Below are 18,360 nucleotides of genomic sequence, written 5' to 3'. Positions count from 1 at the left end.
TTGACAGCATTGTTATATTTTTCTAAAGCAACAAAAACCAAAGGCAGAAATGGTTAGCAGTGGCAAGAGCGACTAGCATTGCAGACTCCTCTAAGAATTTCATATGCCAGCCTTGGATAGCAGTGAAATGACTTGGCCTTACAGATGTTCTGGGGTAGAATATTTTGGCCCTGCTGGCACATCATTTACATGGTTTTACTTTACAGGCATATTAAATTTGTGAGTATGCAAGGACTACAGAAATGTCTGCTAAAGGCTTTTGAAGACTGTAGCATGTTTCACCTCAGGGTATGAGGCACAGTTGTATGAATGATGGGCTTTTTTTGCAGTTGCAGCATTTTAAACAGATCCTGTTGCCCGCTTTTCCACTCTACCTTCTCCCAGGCCAGAAGCTTTTGCTGCCCTCGCATTATCTGCCCAGCTGTATTGGTGGAATTGTTCGTGTGCTCCATCAGACCTGGGAACGCAGCCAATTTTCTAAAAAATGACTCTGCAAAAAAAGATGTGTATTTATTGGTTCTAATCCCATGCAGTTCCCGGCTCCGCTTCTCAGTGTAGCTCTGCAGACAGCACAAGGAAGGGCAAGAACAAGCAGGTGGAAGGAGATGTACTGGGAGCCTGGGACAGCAGAGCAGCAAAAGAGTTTGCCTTCAGAGACTAAAGTGTGGAGCCAATGGGCTTTGCTGAAAACCTGTTTTTATGTGTGCACGTAATCTTAGAGAAGCTGTTGAAATGTCCTCTTTGTAAAGAAATGTTTATGCCTCTGCTTTAAAGGTATGATGAAGGATATGAAAAGAAATCAGATTAAACCCATCCGGTTTTTCTAGTTATTGGTGAAAGAGCAATTTTAAAACATCTGCCATTTTGGTTCACGTTAGCAAAGTATTGCTTCTCTTCCAGAACCGCACAGAAGTAATCAGTGATCATGCAAAAAAGACCTCAGGACTAGTAAACTATGCATGAGGCATTTTAACGAAAAAAGGACGCCGAAGTAGGGAATATCAGTGTCACATACTCCATGGAGAATAACACCTCTCTAGCTTAGCGGTGGGGTATTTTGTTTTCTCCGTGAGTCACCGCTCTTCCGTGATTCAGCATGACACATGAAGCGCAGGCAGAAGGCTGGGTCGTTCTGGAAAAGCCTGTTGCGTGGGGGGGGTTCTGTTTGTTTGTTTTCCCTCTTGGCCAACTGCTTTATTTCTGGCTCATCTGAATTACAGTCTGGGCTCTGCAAAGCAGGGCAAGGAGGAGAGCGTTTCTGGAAGGGCAGCAATCAGAAAAACTATTAGGGAATTTGATTGCAAGATGACAATTTTCATTAGGAAGATTAGAAAAATAAAATTTCCAAGCAGAACTCTTTTCTGTAAAAGCTTGTTTCTGATAACTTTTTTGCCATAATCTCTGTTTCGCTGGTACTTTGCAGGACTTCCTGCTGTTTACCTGGAGGGCATGTATTTTTGTGTTGAGGAATATTGGTTAATATGAAACTGTATTTGGGCAGGAGCAAACTGATGTTAAAAAAGTGCTGGAAATTAAAGCCCTGTGTTTACTGTCACAACTGGTGCAGTGTATTTAATAGCTTCATGCAGTAAAAACTTTGCTTCCTCCAGCCCCCGTTTCAACAAGTAGTGGAAGAAAAACGCCTGCGAGTTGCTTTGCCTTTTTCAAAATAAAATACCCACATTAGTTGCTCGTGGGTTGTACGGTCTGGGTAATAAGAGTGCTTGCTCGTTACAGATACCATGCTATTCACTTAGATGAAAAGATGGCAGCCAGATTTTAATTTTTTTTATTTTTATTTACATGGAACACTATGTGGCATCTCTGCCTTTCTAGGTGTGTAGAATCAGCTGAATTCTGCTAGTAGAAGTCTATTTTCCACAGATTTATGAAGAAGAAGATAATTAAGGAATAAAAAAAAACCCCACTTTTGTACTTTGAAATGGAAAGAACAACCTATCATGTCTATTTAGGAGCATTTTTTACCACTTCATTATATCTTCTTTAAAAGCAGTACTTAACACTGGATGAAAAGAATACTCTGGAAAAAAAAGTAATAGGCTAGACATTTTGAGCAGCTGCACTGATAATGAACGTAATCAACTGTCTGTCAGATTTTTCATTATAGACCATGGTTTTCAGAAGTTAATGTAAAAATTTCTAAACAAAATGTACCATAAGTCTACATTTAGTCACAATTAATTATGAAAAGAAATGTATGCAAATTAGTTCTCATTTGCCCGTGGTTTGAATGGCAGCCTGTCAGCGTTTGAGATCACTGCAGTTGCCAAAACGATACCCTACGTAATTTAGGAATGGAAATTATTTTATAATGGCAATCTTTTTAGACAATTCCAAACACCAGATCTGTGACTGCGAATATATGCTAGATGGGTGAAGTCCAAAGCCATCAATATACCATTCTACTGGGTTTGTAGCTTCTAGCTGCAAATGACATTTCAGCTTCAAAATATCCAGGAAGGTTGGAAACAAGCACTAGCGTGGCTCTTGAATAAACTGAGGGAAGATGATGCATTAGATTGTGCCTTTTTATTATTCTTTTTTTTGTGTGTGTGAATTTTCATCTCTTTCATGCATGAAGTTAGAAACTGATGGAGCCATTAAGTGATTGGAAGTGGGCTCTAAAGGTGGTCCATGAAATCATGGCTGGGACAAAAAGTAGGTCTTTTGTCTAATGTTTAGTTGAGATTTTATTTTATTTTTTAATTTGTTCAGTATGTTTAGCTTATTTTGCATAACAGTGTCACTGTATGACTGCATCTTGCCCCTAAAGGACTGCAAAACAGTCTGCTCTTGCCAAGGTCTTTGATAGTACCAACAGTCTGGCAACGTAACACCTGAAAGTGAGTTAATTGAGCCAGAGACTCTGCAAGTTTGTGTTATTTACGGGCACACTGTGAGCCCATAGCACTGTAGAACCAGCACAGAAGTAGTCATGGAGTCATGGAGGTCATGGAGGCCTCAATGTCTTCCCAACACCTTGTATTTCCTTCTTCAAACCTTTCTGGCTGTTCTATTGTTTGAACTATGGGAGAGTTGAATCTATAGTGGAAAATAAACATGGTGAATGGATGTCAATGCAGGGTCTATTTTGCTTTTCCTCCAGCCATCAGGTGACATTTCAGAGCTGCAACGTGAGGTTTACACCTTTTGCCGTCAGTTTCGGTTTGGTTGTTTTTTTTTGAGAAACAGTTTTGATTGTTGCCCTCCAGTTTGCCCAGCAATGAGAGGAGGGAATTATATCATCTACATGTCACATCCTGGGCCTCAAATCTGGGAACATCTGTGTCCTGGTCTCAGGTCAGACATTGCTCTGGGGCAGGCTGCACTCAGAAGGCAGCCCAACTCTCCACCACACTGCACTCAGAAGGCAGCCCAACTCTCCACCCATGCCAGCCTGCCTCTCCACCATGTCGGCTTTGGAGGTATGGTGTTTGGAGCTGGTCAGGCTCCAGTCAGACAGAGGGGCACCAGAGCAACAACTCAGACTCCTGTGCCTGGCCAGCTTGTCTTGCTGCTGATGTGCAACCAGGCTCCAGTCAGACAGAGGGGCACCAGAGAGTAGCAACTCAAACTCCTGTGCCTGGCCAGCTTGACTTGCTGCTGATGTGCAAGCATCCTCTGCTACTAGAAGTACATTCAGATGTTGAGATGTCACATTCAGTGACAGGAGGTGGTAACACTTGGTTTCTCCCTAGGTTTATTAAGTGCAACTCCTACAAGCAATGAAAGTGAGATGGGATGTCACATTCAGTGACAGGAGGTGGTAACGCTTGGTTTCTCCCTAGGTTTATTGTTTTAAGTGCAACTCCTACAAGCGGTGAAAGTGAGGTGAACATTGCTCTGGGGCAGGCTGCACTCAGAAGGCAGCCCAACTCTCCACCCATGCCAGCCTGCCTCTCCACCATGTCGGCTTTGGAGGTATGGTGTTTGGAGCTGGTCAGGCTCCAGTCAGACAGAGGGGCACCAGAGCAACAACTCAGACTCCTGTGCCTGGCCAGCTTGTCTTGCTGCTGATGTGCAACCATCCTCTGCTACTAGAAGTACATTCAGATGTTCAGATGTCACATTCAGTGACAGGAGGTGGTAACACTTGGTTTCTCCCTAGGTTTATTAAGTGCAACTCCTACAAGCAATGAAAGTGAGATGGAACTCCTTTTCATCCCACTTTAACTCCTTTAAGTGAGAAGGGAGCCAACACCATGCTGCATCCTTGCCAGCGAGCAAGGTTAAATGCAGAAGTGCCTTTCAGATGTAGGGTGACCGGGCTGCAGGGATGTGGATGAGGCCACCTGCTACCTCGCAAGGGTGCCTGCTTCCCACCCCGCTGAAAGGTCACAAAATAGAAAGCAGTCAGCTGGACGATTGCTTAGTTTCAAAGGTGGGGAATAAATCTGGATACGGCCAGTATAGGCTTGGCCCAAAGAGGGAGAAAAGGGAAGAGCTCTAGATGCTGACTGAATAAAGACACTTTGCAACCCCTTAGATGTTTTTAAGGGGCCTGGTAAGGTTTTGCCAAATCTGTGAAGTCATCTTTATTCCAACACCTCTTCTCCTTTACCCTCTTCCATGCATGTTCTTTGCTCTGTTTTGCTCTTGCTACAGTTGGCTTTTGGCAGAGGAAGCCAGGAAGTTTGGGCTTTCTTGGGTTCTGTATTAAATTACTAATGACAGGAGAAGAGGGGTTTTGCTTCCTGTCTTGAAGTGGTAGATGGCCGTTGGGCTTGTTACCCTTCAGTACAGGCATGGAGTCATCAGTGGCTTAAAAGCAAGAGAACAGTCATTAAAGAAAAAACAAAACTTATTTTCAAAAGCAACAAAATGGAGTAATTTTAAGTTCTGTAACCGTTACTTAGGTATAATTTTAAATAGCTTTTCTCTGAAAACTTAATATTTCACACTCATGCCATAACCTACATTCAGGTTATGCTATGTTTTTTTTTTTCTTGTATGTGATTTCCATACGTGTTCAGTGTCTTAAACAGCAAGACTGGTTTTTGCGGTGCTGAGGTTGTAGGAAAGGGCTCCTCTGTTCTCGTTGAAAGCAACACTGTCCATGTGCAGTGAAAAATATGATAGAGATTCCTCTATCATATTCCTCTTTTCACCTAATGATTTTGTTTTCACTCACACAATAGAACATGTCTTGGAAAATTCATTCATTGGGCACATTTTGGGGGTTTCAGAAGTCACGGAACTTACATTTTAAGTTGCCAAGGGGAAAGATAATTCTTGTTTGTCAAGAAAATAAAGTTCAGAAGATCAAACATCTCCAGTTTGGAGATGGATTTGCCTTTCATCTTTCTGTCTTTCTCCCTCTCTTTCCGCACCCCACCTTAGCATCTGGTGTCCGCAAGCAGCCTATACATACTGCAGCTACTGGGCGAGAAGGTTCTCTGTTTCAAGCAACCATTCTATCACATTTTTCTTTTTTGGAGTACACTGAATCTTCAAGTATAATAAAAGAAATTACTTTCTTTCTGACAAGCAATAGGGTGGGTGATTGGTGTGATGAATTGCAATTCTGCAGCGTTCCTCTCCATGCACTTACAGGGTGGGATTAAAAAAGGTGCTGCTGCGAGTGTTGTCTCTGCTGAAACCTGCCTGCAGAGCAGGGGCTGATTTCATGCATGATGCATGTCGGAGGAAACGTTTTTTGAAAGCTAGAGCTAAATGTGGTGCTTCCGATAATGCCCTAACAGGTGCTGTTGTTTTCTTCCAACAGTTACCCTGCTGTATGTGAATTCCTACAGCACAATAACTTGTTATCTATACTCCGAGCTCATGAAGCCCAGGATGCTGGGTAAGTATGTGTGGAGAGGGCACACTAATAATGAATAATGGCTTACTGTTGTTAAACAGAGCAAAGTAAGAGTTAAAGAATAACTGAGCATGAACTGGAAAACTTAATATTTAGTTGCAACAGCTCTTACTTCTTATTAAAGCTAGAAAAACATACGCTGGCATTAGAATGTCTTTTACATGATTATTACTAAGTTACAGGATTTAGTGAATGCTCATATATCCCATTTACTTAGTGATTTTAAGTGGCATAAAATGACCAAAAGTGATTTGGATGCCAAACTTGGGAAGGAAAACAAATTCAGCTCAGCCAAAGAAGTTTTGCAAGTGTGTCTGAGACTTCTGACACACTGATTGCAATGATGCCTGGGAAGTGACGTGGCTCATGACTGCCAGAACTTTCATACCTACCCAAAACTTCTGGGCCTACTGGTTTTAAACTTTATCAAGAAAATAAACTTGTGGAACTCAATACCTAAAAATGATCTTAAGCAGGAGTAATGATTTAAGGAGTTTATCAAGATGCTGTGTGCAGAAACAGTCCAGGTCAAGCACTGGGTGATGTTGATGGTTCCCTTGTGAAACTATTGCCATTGTAAAGACTACAATGTAAAAATTATCTATTCATTGAAATAAACCATGCTTGTGAGATTTTAATGAAGGATTGGTATCTGAATAAATAGCTTTGCATATCTTGCATAAATTATTAATGTGTTTATTTGGAGGTAGAAACTTTACCCAACCTGAATAGCAATAAAAGATAAAGTAGCAAGATTGTAGGAATGAGGTTGATATTCACTATGCATATAAAAAGCTATTTTGAATGTTTGAATTATCACATACTTAAAAACCTCAATACAATTAAAAGCAAGTTATTACTCTGCCAAAAATAACTGGCATGAAATACCCAAGGGTAATGAAATTTCATTTTTATTGTATTGCTTTCCAATAAAGGGTGAAAAATAAAATTTCGTAGGAGGGATTGCATTGAGACTATACAGTGGTTTCAGTGCAGCTATTGTGGATGTTTGCCAAATTCTTCAGTTTCTTGTAGCTGAAGACTGAAGAGCAGGATTTGGTGTTACTTGTGTCTTAGTAAGACAAAAGTACTCTTTGTTTGGTTTCCTTCCAATTACTTGCAGGTTTAACGCTTGGTTGATTATATGTTGGTCCAATAAGCCTTCTATTTTTCATAAGGCAGCAAGGTTAGTTAATGAAAATATGCAAGTGTTAATAAACTGGCTAATCAACTGGATGATATTAGACACAGCACGGAAAATATTTGACCCCCTGTCTCTCCTCCCCTTCTCATACTTTGCATCCCCTCTGCCCTCCAGGCAGCTGGAGGGTCATGGAGGATGAAGGCAGTACCACACATCTCCAGGGCATCTGGAGGACCCGCAGTCCCAGGGAGGGAGAGTCTGGGAGAGTCCTGGGGTGCAGTTGCATAGAGGCCCCCTGACTCCAGGGATGGGCACTGAGCAAATTCATAATAAAATCCACCTCTGGCACACTAATGTTCAGATGCAGACACAGCTTTTGAGTGTGGTGTGGATCCCTGGGCATCCCAAACGGACATAATGAATAAGCCTGCAGGAAATATTTATATTTTTTTTTTTAGTGTCTGTAAAAGCACATATGCATGTTTTTCTGTCTTGGCATTTGTTAACAGCCAGTGGAGTAATGTACTAGGGTTTTTTGCACAATATTTGGTCAGTGACAAATACATATACAACATTGGGCAGTAATGAATATCTTCTGTTTCCTTTTAGGTATCGTATGTACAGGAAAAGCCAAACTACAGGCTTCCCTTCACTAATCACAATTTTTTCAGCACCAAACTATCTAGATGTATACAATAACAAAGGTAAGAATTTAGTCCTAGTTAATATACAGTAGGCTGTACTTCTCTTTACTCAAATATATTGCATTGGTGCATTTTCTCACTCCTTTATGTATCAGTTCATGCCCATTTTCTTCCGCTATTTATTAGTTCATGCCCATTCCATATATTACATAATAAACATTTAATTAACTCAATTACAGGCAGATGCATGCCTGTGAACATACCTGTACATTCTAATATGCCCTAGGATATTCCTGTATTTTGACTGTGCGTTATTAAGTAAAAGTTACACAGGAAGCAAAACTGAAAACAGCTCTACTAACTAAGAGAAGTATATTAACAGGTGCTGTAGGTGAGGTGTTCAGAGCCCAGTATTGCTTATGATCAGTTATTTGTCCCTTTGCTACTTTTCAATAAAATTAATGAAGTTTGTATATGCAAACCCTCTATTCAGCTAACAGATCATCAGTGGATAAAGTATGCGGGAGATATTGTCTGAGTTCTTTTATGTTTTGCTTTTCTTAATCACTTGAAAACTATTATGTAGGAAATGAAATCTCATTAGCCAAAAATAAAATAAAAGTTAGTGCAGAAATAAGCAGTCGCTGGTCACTCTATGAAGACTCCATTGAATACAAGTCTTTGCAGCTTATCTGAGTTTAATAGTTTATTGCATTCCCTGAAATCTCCTCTAGGAAACTGGAAAAAAAAATCATGTTTCTAAAAATAAAGCATTCTAATAAACCTGTCCTCCTATATCTTGAAATGAGCAGTAACGTTTACTGTCTCCTATTCCCAGTAAAGCTAAAGTTATTTGTGTTTCTCTGTGAGCAAAACAAAATAATTGTTTTTCTCAATGGTATTCTTGAAAGTAGATTCATTGCAAAGAGATCGGTCTTTCTTGAGAAGAGACATTTTTAATTTGGATGCTTGCCTGCAAAGGAGCAATTTTAATATTTTTTTTTTTTAACTTGCAAAGGAAAGCTGCTTCAGGCATCATTTTATAATATAGAACTTATAATCTAAAAGCTGTTACGCCATGAACTGTATGCAAGGGAAGGAAACACTTCACTCACTGTTAGATAATGGGGTTTGTACACTTCAGTGTTCTCAATATGTGTATTAACTTGTGGAAAAAAAATGAGTGAAAGCATTCTGCAAAAATACCTGCAAGCAGAGTTGTCAGTAGCTGCTTTTGTGAAAGTAAGTAACATAGAGACTCTGCTAGCAACCTGAAAAGCACAGGATGAAACCAGGAATGTGTTAATATTTTTGGCAGCATCATTGGTGTTGGTGGGACAGCGTGTGTCCTCTCCGGGTTGGCTGCTTTGGGTAGAAGGCAGGACCGGTGACGAGTCTGTACAAGTACGGTGACACACAGTGTTCACCTTTTGTTTCTTAGTAAGCGGAGGCAGTTCCGTGCACATGAGGGCAACGAGTGAACAATGCGGGTTGGCTGCTTTGGGTAGAAGGCAGGACTGGTGACGGGTCTGTACAAGTAAAGTGACAGACAGTGTTCACCTTTTGTTTCTTAGTTAAGCGGAGGCAGTTCTGTGCACATGAAGGCAATGGGTGAACAACATGAGATTTTTGTCATGAAGACAAATGTGAAGTGTAAAGAGAGGATTTATAATATTCAAAATCTTGAATTTGAAACCACAAGGTTTGGGTGGTGAGGAGAAGTACCTCTCCGTTATCTCCACTTCAGGAGAAAGGGTCATTTCCCTTGCTCCAGGATGCTCCACTGTGGCAAGCAAGTCTTAAAACTGGTGGAAAGCCTTCTTTGGTGAAAAGCTGCTGATAGACACTGGTTGTCTCTGCTCACAGCTGAAGTTTGGGTGAGCTGCTGGAGGCCTCTGCTCTGAGTGAGCTCAGGCAAATCGGTGGTGGTGGTGCACCACTCAGGTGGTGGAGGTGCAAGATCAGCACCGGTGTGCCACACTCTAACGTATGACTTGTTGTAAATTTAGAGGCTGACCTTTAGCAGCTTTGTAATGAATTTCTGTTGGGTTTAACTGCCTCCTGTTCTCTCATTAGAAGTTTTGACACATTATTTCATGTGACTGATTGCACTGGCTCTTGGCATTTAAAGTACATCATGCATGGTTTCTCATGCTGCATTGCTCATGCATCTTCATCTGGATATAACATTTGAGTGCTCCCTTCCCTCTTCAAGAAAGAAAACCACCACCGTCCTCAATCAGTTTAAAACATGGCTACTTGTTTGGTTTCCTTGATTTGCTGCAGATGAATTTACTAGGAACACAGAGCTTCTGACTGACTGATTTCAGGAGGCAAAGGAAGGCTTTTCCGTACAGAGGTGTTACAGGACAGAGTCAGCTCCATCTGACTCATCATGCACTGGTGCAGAACCTGATCGATTTTTACAGATCATTTTGGGGGTTTGGTTACTGTCAGTGCTTGGAAAAGGAATTTAGTCTCCTACTAGTAAGTGCCTTCCTTTCTAGTGTGCATTCTTATTAGGCTTCTTGTTGTCACTTAGCTAACAAAGTCATCCTAAATAAACTCCTAAGAGGCTTTATCTCCCACTGGCGCTACTGGGTCAATTCTAAATGCAGTGTTTAAGATAAATACGTATTTTTAAAAAGCTGCAAGGGCTAGGAATGCTTATTTTCTATCCCAGGTTGATAATTCTCATACCCATTAAAGCAGATATACTTTCTTGTACTTCTTCAAAGCACTTCAAAAGGAGTGGGCTTGGTTGCCGGCTTTATCCAAGGCCTTATTCAGTCCCTCAACCCGCTGGAGATCAGCCACTAGGATCAGATATGTAGCCAAAGAGCATTAGGGAGGCAACATTCCCAGAGGAAAAGGAGGTTCAGCAGGAGTAGCTGAAGATAAGGTACCCCAAAAAGACCATGTTCAGTGTATTGGCTGTTAATAATGCTGCTGTGGATGCTGTCTCACAGTACTGACCCACCACGGGAATCTCTTGTGGCTTTTGCTCTGATGGATTCTGGCACTGAAGGGAGTTTTCTGTATCCTTTTGGTTACTGGCCACTTGCCTCTTGAAGCCTGCATGAGTAATTTGTCTGTCATGTGGTTGCTGGTCCTGTCGCAACCCCAGCCCACACACATGCACAACTTTGGGTGCCAAAGTTAGGTTTGTCAATTAGGAGGTTCCTTTTGGGGGTTCCCTGTGTAGTTAATGGAGACAGAGACACTTTCAGGAGGCAATTCAGAGACTCGGAAACTGCCTAGGTATGGGGAGCCTAGTGTCCCTCCTCTCTCCAAGACTATCCTTCTTCATTATTTTTATTTATGCTTTCCATAATCGTTATAATGGAGAGCATTGGCAAGGGGAGGAATTTATACATACAGTTTTTTGGCAACTTCCAAGCTTCTGTTCAGTGTTTCCATAGCTTTCTCAAACATTTGTGCTCTCATTTATATTGTTAAAAGGCATGAGGAAAAAGATACTTTAAGATTATTATTAAAACTTGTTACAAGTGCACTGATGATTTTCTAAGACTGCTTCCTCTGGAGAGGATCAAAACACCTCATGCAAGAAGATAAATGTTAATTGGATTGTGATAGTTACTGGTGAGATCATGGCCTCGGAGGAGGGCTGTACTGATCAAGAAACTCTGAGAAAGTCATGTAAGTAAGCACAGGTTTACTCCTGGATTCGAGGGTGCCCATCACCAGGAGAAATTTGCCATAGCAACAGAGGAAGAGGTTGCCAAAAATTACTGCATTGTACGATCTGCTGCCCTTGTACCATATAAAAAACTTTAATTCCCACATTTAATATTTCTTAATGCCTTAATTGGGACTTGCTCTAATGCTCTTCATGCCACCAAAAAAAGAAAAAAAAAGGCAAGCGAAATGTTTTACAGAAGTTCTGCAGAGGCAGGCAATTTATTTGTAAATCATTGGCAATACTTCATATTTTAGTGTCTGGCTGTCACTTCAGTAAGTGCTTGCTTTTTGGCTGAGTGAACAATTTTAACTAGCTGTCTAAAGACAGACTATCATCTTTTGAACATTTTTAAAAGATTAAGTTTCGTAGTGGTGAGATAACCACCAGAGAATCCGGAGCTATCAAAAAAAAATAACACAATGTCCCTTCCAAATGCTGCAGTGTCCACGTGGTGTGGCTGAAAGGAAAAGCAGATGATGAAGGAAAGAAACAAAGAAAGTATGCAGGGGAGTTTGGCATACTAGAAATATCAAAACCAGCTGTACATCGCTATGCTTGTTAACCTATCAGATAAGTAATATATCAATGAATCACAGAATCTTCTCGGTTGGAAGGGACCTTAAAGATCATCTTGTCCAGCCTGTGGCATACCATAGGTACACGTTAAGAAATGTACCTGATCCAAATGGATCTAACAGGAAAGTGATTTTCAGGTTGGAAAAAAGCAGAGTAATATACCCGGAAGACAAGGATGATCTTTGAGAAAAAATAGCAATAGGAAAGCAGTGTAACCTTCTGTTTGCCCTATCAGTTTTCTTTAATGCTGTATCTCTGCGGTTGTGATGAGGCCTTGTCATGGAAACAAAAGCTTTTAAAGAGGAGCTGTCAGGGTATCTAGGCCATCTCATTGCCGATGCAGCGAAGTTTGCCAGAAGTGATTTTTGCAGTCTTATTGACAAAAATTTTGAACACGATTGCGCTGTTCTCTTGGAATATGCAATTGTACGTGTAAAATGAAAAACTTCAGAATTCTGTAAGGGAAGATTTTTCCCAAATGCAATTAGCCTCACTATTATACTGGATTATTTACATCATTACCCTGTATAGTAAATCATTTTTTCCTTTGATAACGTTCAACTCCTTAAGCATTTTACTAACCCTTATCCCTGACCTGTCTCGGGCAGAAAACGCTGTGGTTACTTAGCAACTCTGCTGGAGGAGAAGGCACTGTTCCCAGTTGCACAGTCAATGCTGAAGCTAATTTGGCATTAAATCAGAAATTGAAATTCTTTCTTAGGTATGAAGAATTTGAGAACCTTTCACTGCATTTCTTTTCTAAATGCAGAATGAATTTTCTGAAAAAAATTACAAGAAAATGAGTTAACTTGTTTGCCAAAAATTATTTTTGAGGTTTTTTATCTAAAACCATGTAGCTCATTCTGGGCTAGTACTTCTACCATGCTCATCATTTTTTTCCTCTGATGGAAACGTTATAAATCAATTTACGCTGAAAAATGGTCCAGGAGATTTTGAAGCAGGATATGTAACATTTTGGGGTAATTCTGAACTATATTGGTCACACAGTTTAATGTTGTTCATGTTGCTTAAGACCTTAATTCAGCTCCAACCTGAATTTTAAAGGTTTTAAAGGCTTTTAAAGCACCATTTGAGATGTCAGAAGGATCTGAGACATCCATTCAGACCTGACAGATAGCACACAGGAGACATGGGTGCTCCAGGCTCATCTTTAACAGAGGGAGACCAAGGAGATGCCCCAGGGTGTCTCAGGTGGCACTGGGTGCTTCTTATACTTGGCCCTGAAAAAGTGAGTAGAACTGTCTCCATTTCTAGCTGAAGGAAGGAGGTTTCTTACCTGCACATTTTCCACCACCTGTATTTCCATCCTTAGGTACTGGTGTTAAATGCTTAAAGCTAAACAGTACGGGAGCCCCTTGCCTGCTGCATTAGTGTTTCATTTCACTCTAATGTGATTTCAGCATCCGATATCTCGGTTTACTAGCATTGGAAAGAAGTATAATGTCATTTGGGATATCTGCACATCTTCACTTTACAAAACATTAGCTTCTAAAACTCATTTACAACAGCTAGTACCAAAATTAGGTTAAAATGTGTGTGGCTGTTAAGAATAATAAAATAAGATTCTTGCTCTGGTTTGTGATTGTACATGATAAAACCGTGACTGGTGGCTTGGTCTGCTAGCATCTGTCTGAGTATACGTTTGGAAAGAAAAGTATAGGAGTTGCAGCCTGGAATATTAAGGAACTGAACTTGGAAATGTTGGAGAGAGTCATGTTTTCCTCAGTGACGGGTTTCATAACCAAACGAACCCATCCCACTTTCTTCTGTCTCCTCCATCAGCGGCCACGTGGCCTGTAGCCATATAATCTTCAAAAGATTCCCGCTGTGTCAGGGCGGCTGGGGTCTCCTGCAGCTACTTAGGCATCAAGTTAATGTGGACTAAGATATGAAGCAGAGGTGAAACTCCCAAGCCCTTTCTGAGCCAACAGAGCGGGGAGGGAAGGAGCCGTGACTGAAAGAAAGGAATGTGCCAGAAAAGCTCAGAGAAACTCCTGCTGTTAGCTGAGAAGCATTTTCTTCTTGATCCAGGTGGAGTTTCTTCTTCTGACTACTAAGCAGTAGCAGGAGCTGCACAATCGTAGCAAGAGCCAGTTTGTTTAGTGTTAAACACCATCTTAATTACTTAGCAAATAAAAATATTTTGTGTACATTGTGCTTGTAAGTGAAAGATTTTAAATTAAAAATACAGAAAATTATTTGTGATACTGATAACTACCCTACCTTATTTTAATCTTTTAAGAGTAGGGTTATTTTAGAAGACTTTGGTCTTTGCTTTACTGTGTAATGTTATTTTTATTCAAGTGGCTTTTCAAGCCATTTCTGTGGCAGAGCTGCACAGGTCATTTACAGAGGAGAATAGTTTTTAAAATACTCTGATCAGAACTTGTTTTTGTAAGATACTCAGGTATATAAATTAAGGAGGTGGTATAAAGATTTTTATTTAATAGTAATCTCAAAATAAATTGTCTTCCTTTGAAAAAAAAAAACAAAAACAACAAACACCCCCAACCCACAGCAAACTAAAGCTGTTTATATTTAATTTGATGTTTTCCAAATGTTCTGCTTGTGGTTCAGGCTTTTTTAGAGGCCAGTTTTAGAAGTTCCTTGTGAAAATGATTTATTCAACTTCCACAGAATTTAGGAATAGACCTAATGGATAAATTGAAAAAATAGTGGAAAAGGAAACTACCTCAGCTCACTAAGATGATGAAGCTGAAGTTTTAGTCCTTCTAAATGAAAATTCACAACCATTAAATGGTCCTTTTTTCTGTGGTTTTGAATCATTTTTTTCTATAAAACCACAAACTATTTATTTTTACTGTGCAATTTTGGCACTCTAATAGAAGGAGAATGAATTTCAATCTACTGTAGGTAATTTCAGCCAAAAAGTGATGCAGATATTAAGAGCATCGACACTAGTTTTCTCATTTTTGCTAATAGCCATATTAAGCCACTTTTATTTTCCTGCAAAGCAGAATGGCTGCCAACTGTCAGACTAGGGTGGACAAGAGTCAAATGTGGTTAATTTAAATGGAGAGTGTCTGCCTGGCAAAAGTTTGCATAAATGTTAGCAAGCCGTTTTCTGTGTCTATCAGTGAGGAGGCTTTAGAAACTCCCAGGTCACTCTGGACTCTGTCATTGGCCACAAAATGGAAGACATTTAGCAATTTTTGTAGGAAGGAACAGTCTACTGCGTCAAAAAAGTTCCTTGTATGATTGACATGTCTTTTAGTCAATGGAAGGGGATGAATAATTATTTACCCCCCTTCAGCCAACGTTGCGATACACTGCATTTCCTGTGGTGCTGTGGCATATTGCAGTCCTGCAACTTCATTGTCAGTGTTGGTCATTAAGGGATAACCAGGCCCTGGAACTATGTTTGTCCCTGGGTAGCCACAGGTTGGAAGGCTGGAGAGAAGGGTGAACAAAGTAGGATATGCCTCCTTCCCTACGTACTTTGATTCAGGCTGTTTCATCACTTCCGAAGGCATTATCATGTCTTGCTTCTTTGATTCATTTTTCTTTGACTTAAGCTTGAGGAGGATCATTCTGAAGGTTGCAGGTTACTAGATCTCATTAGGTGGCTTAATTCATAACTTAAATAGGCAAATTAGAGCTGATTTACATACAGTTACATACATGTCTTCCAAGGTGTGCAATATATTGTCTCTAGCTGAAAAAGTATTTGTTGATGGCTCATCTGCAGCTACAGAACTAGAACTGCTCCAGGATCAGGTGATGACCAGCAGGATGCACTGAAGTCAGTGCTGTCTACATGAGAGGAAGCATCTGAGCAGACGTTACATTCAGAGCTATATGTAAATGCTGGTAGTGAGATCACCAGCAAACTCTGTGTAACGTTGACCAAGCTGTCTTTTAAAAACTGAAACCCCACCATTCTTTTTCTAGTAATGAAAGTGTAAAGCGCCAGCACCTTTTACAGCCAATGGAAGCTTCAGCTTGTGTTGACTGTCTTAGTCCTGTGTTGATTAAAGATCCTGCCTGCAGTCTCCTGTGACTGTATTGTTTAAAAATTTTTACATCTTTTTGTTCAGGGTAGTTAGGAGTCCCTTTGGTTTTAGGTGGTCACCTCAAAATTACCTTTTTCTCCATAAGCAAAGAAATACTTACTCTTTTGTGTCAGAAATGTCTCTGTGCGTATCCCAACAGCACGTGTTTTCCGTGTCAGTGCAATTTAGAAATTACTGAATTTCAGGAAACAGATTATGTAAATTAAAATATACCCTAATTAGGTTATAGATAACGTTAACAGGTTGAGTCTTAACTGCATGATTAAGATTTTACATTACATGTGTCTTTGCAAGAAGACAGAAAAGAAAAAAGGGGGGAAAGAAAAGAAAAAACAGAGAAGAAAGGGATGAGATTTAGTTTTACTGTTTCATAAGCTGAGATAGTTGGCGTATAAAGTGAAAAACAGAAACCCAGCACTGGGTGATTTTTATTGGAAGACCATATTATTGAAAGCTCTCCCTCCATACACTCTCTTAAAGCCAACAAATAGAAGTGTGATACACAGGTCTCGTGTGCCTAGAGTGTGAAACACGTGAGAAGAAAGTGTCATCTGTTGCACAATACTATGAATTAAATATGTTGAAAATGTTCATTGGAAGAGCAGCCTTCAAACTCTGAGTGATAAACGCTTTCCTTTGTTATCTCCAAAGTGTGGTTGTGAGGAGCTCAGATAACTCTGTGGACTGGGTGGTTGTGGATGGTCTGCCTTGTTCCCTGCTGGTGGCAGATCCCAGAGCCTATGTTTACAACTGCTCAGAGTTATTAATTCACTTAACCAACCCATCTTAGTGCCAGGCAAAGCTGGAAATGGCTTGCAACTTCTTTGAGGCTGTGTCCTATTGTAACTAGCAGCAAAGTGCTGCCACTAGGTCAAGTGGTTGAAAGCTGGTGAGCAGCTCTGCACTCCGTGCACCCTGTGAACATTTCTGGTCTGGTAGCCGGTCACAGGCACGTGGCTGACGTCGCTCTTGTTTCTTTCCTTTCTTCCTTCCAGCTGCAGTATTGAAATACGAGAACAACGTTATGAATATCAGACAGTTCAACTGCTCCCCTCATCCCTACTGGCTTCCAAACTTCATGGATGTGTTTACCTGGTCCTTGCCGTTTGTGGGTGAGAAAGGTACGTAAATTGGCTCTGCTCATAGAGACTGCAAAGTGATCCCTTAGTCACTATGCCTGTGGTCTATTTCATTTGAAATCACAAGAATAAATGGAAGACAGATGACTTTCTTTCAAGGACAGATTTGAAGAAACAGGCCTCAGGGGGGCAAGCAATTACCAATAGTTAATCACACTTCTCGTATGTTTTTATCATTTCCATTCTTTCCAGGCTATGATGCCATTATATTTCTGCTGTAGAAATAGATTTTATGACATTGCAGGCCAGAGGTGCATTCACTGAATAAAATTCCTATTAGTTGTTCCTCTGTAAGCTTTTGAGCCTTCCCTTGTATATTGCTTGCTGCTCAAGGGACATCACAACAGCCTTTGCTGCATCGTAGTTCCATCCTCACCCAGCTGACCTCTCTGATCAGTTGATGACAGGTTGCTTTTTCACCAGCAAACACACAGCTGGTGATGGTTAAGACCCAATCTGGTTAACTGTTCCTGGAGAGAGTAGAGAGATGTTGATGACAGGTTGCTTTTTCACCAGCAAACACACAGCTGGTGATGGTTAAGACCCAGTCTGGTTAGCTGTTCTTGGAGAGAGCAGAGAGATGGAAGGAAGGAAGAAGGAAAACCTGCTCCTCAGCCCCTTCTGTGCCCAGGGCGTACGGTGCCTCATGGCTGGCGAGAAGACTCTAAAGAACATAAATGATGTTTTATTGAAACACGATGCTCTTGATGTTGCCCGAAGACAACTTCATGCTATGAATGGCAAGCACACAAAAGGCATGAAAACACTTTGGTCTAACATATTAAATGAATATATAATGCAAACTGCTTAAACCCCAAGTCATTTTATTCAGGGCCCGAGATGAAGCTTGCTTTGATCCATCCATTATAGTATATTACTGCAACAGCAATTACTGCCAGAAAACTATAATAAACTCTTAAAAGCTGCTTGGAATAACAGTTCTCTCTTAATAGGCAACTGGAAATACAGCCAGCTGTGGCTCTTACCTGCAGTCATGACTGGCTTTATTTTCAGCTACTCTTTTGTACTAGGAAAGCCGCTAGTGAGACGCCTGAGGTCTCTGTGAACAAAGCAGATAGACAATAAAATAGGGATTAACAAAGAATAGACAGCTGTTTCCACTAATGGAGACATTACATAATCCGTGCTGACGCGTGTTGCAGACTCTTGCGAAGCTGATAAAACGCTTTCGTTTTCTTTGGCCGTAAACTCAGCCAGAGCATTTTTAGGATGGGCCTGTTCTCCATACGTGTTGCC

The 18,360-nt window shown here is 40.6% G+C and overlaps 1 protein-coding gene across 1 annotated transcript in view; it reads left to right on the top strand.

Moving 5' to 3' along the window:
* PPP3CA (protein phosphatase 3, catalytic subunit, alpha isozyme) overlaps positions 1-18,360 on the top strand; it is a 162,401-nt gene that overhangs the window by 121,228 nt on the left and 22,813 nt on the right. The window contains exons 9-11 of the mRNA XM_014940397.1: positions 5,747-5,824; positions 7,596-7,690; positions 16,960-17,085. Coding sequence (XP_014795883.1) covers positions 5,747-5,824; positions 7,596-7,690; positions 16,960-17,085 — 299 coding nt within the window. The remainder of the gene's footprint in view (positions 1-5,746; positions 5,825-7,595; positions 7,691-16,959; positions 17,086-18,360) is intronic.

The sequence above is a fragment of the Calidris pugnax genome, unplaced genomic scaffold (genome assembly GCF_001431845.1).
Source record: "Calidris pugnax isolate Ruff unplaced genomic scaffold, ASM143184v1 scaffold34, whole genome shotgun sequence".
Taxonomy (NCBI): domain Eukaryota; kingdom Metazoa; phylum Chordata; class Aves; order Charadriiformes; family Scolopacidae; genus Calidris; species Calidris pugnax.
This window is presented reverse-complemented; position numbering and strand designations above follow the sequence as displayed.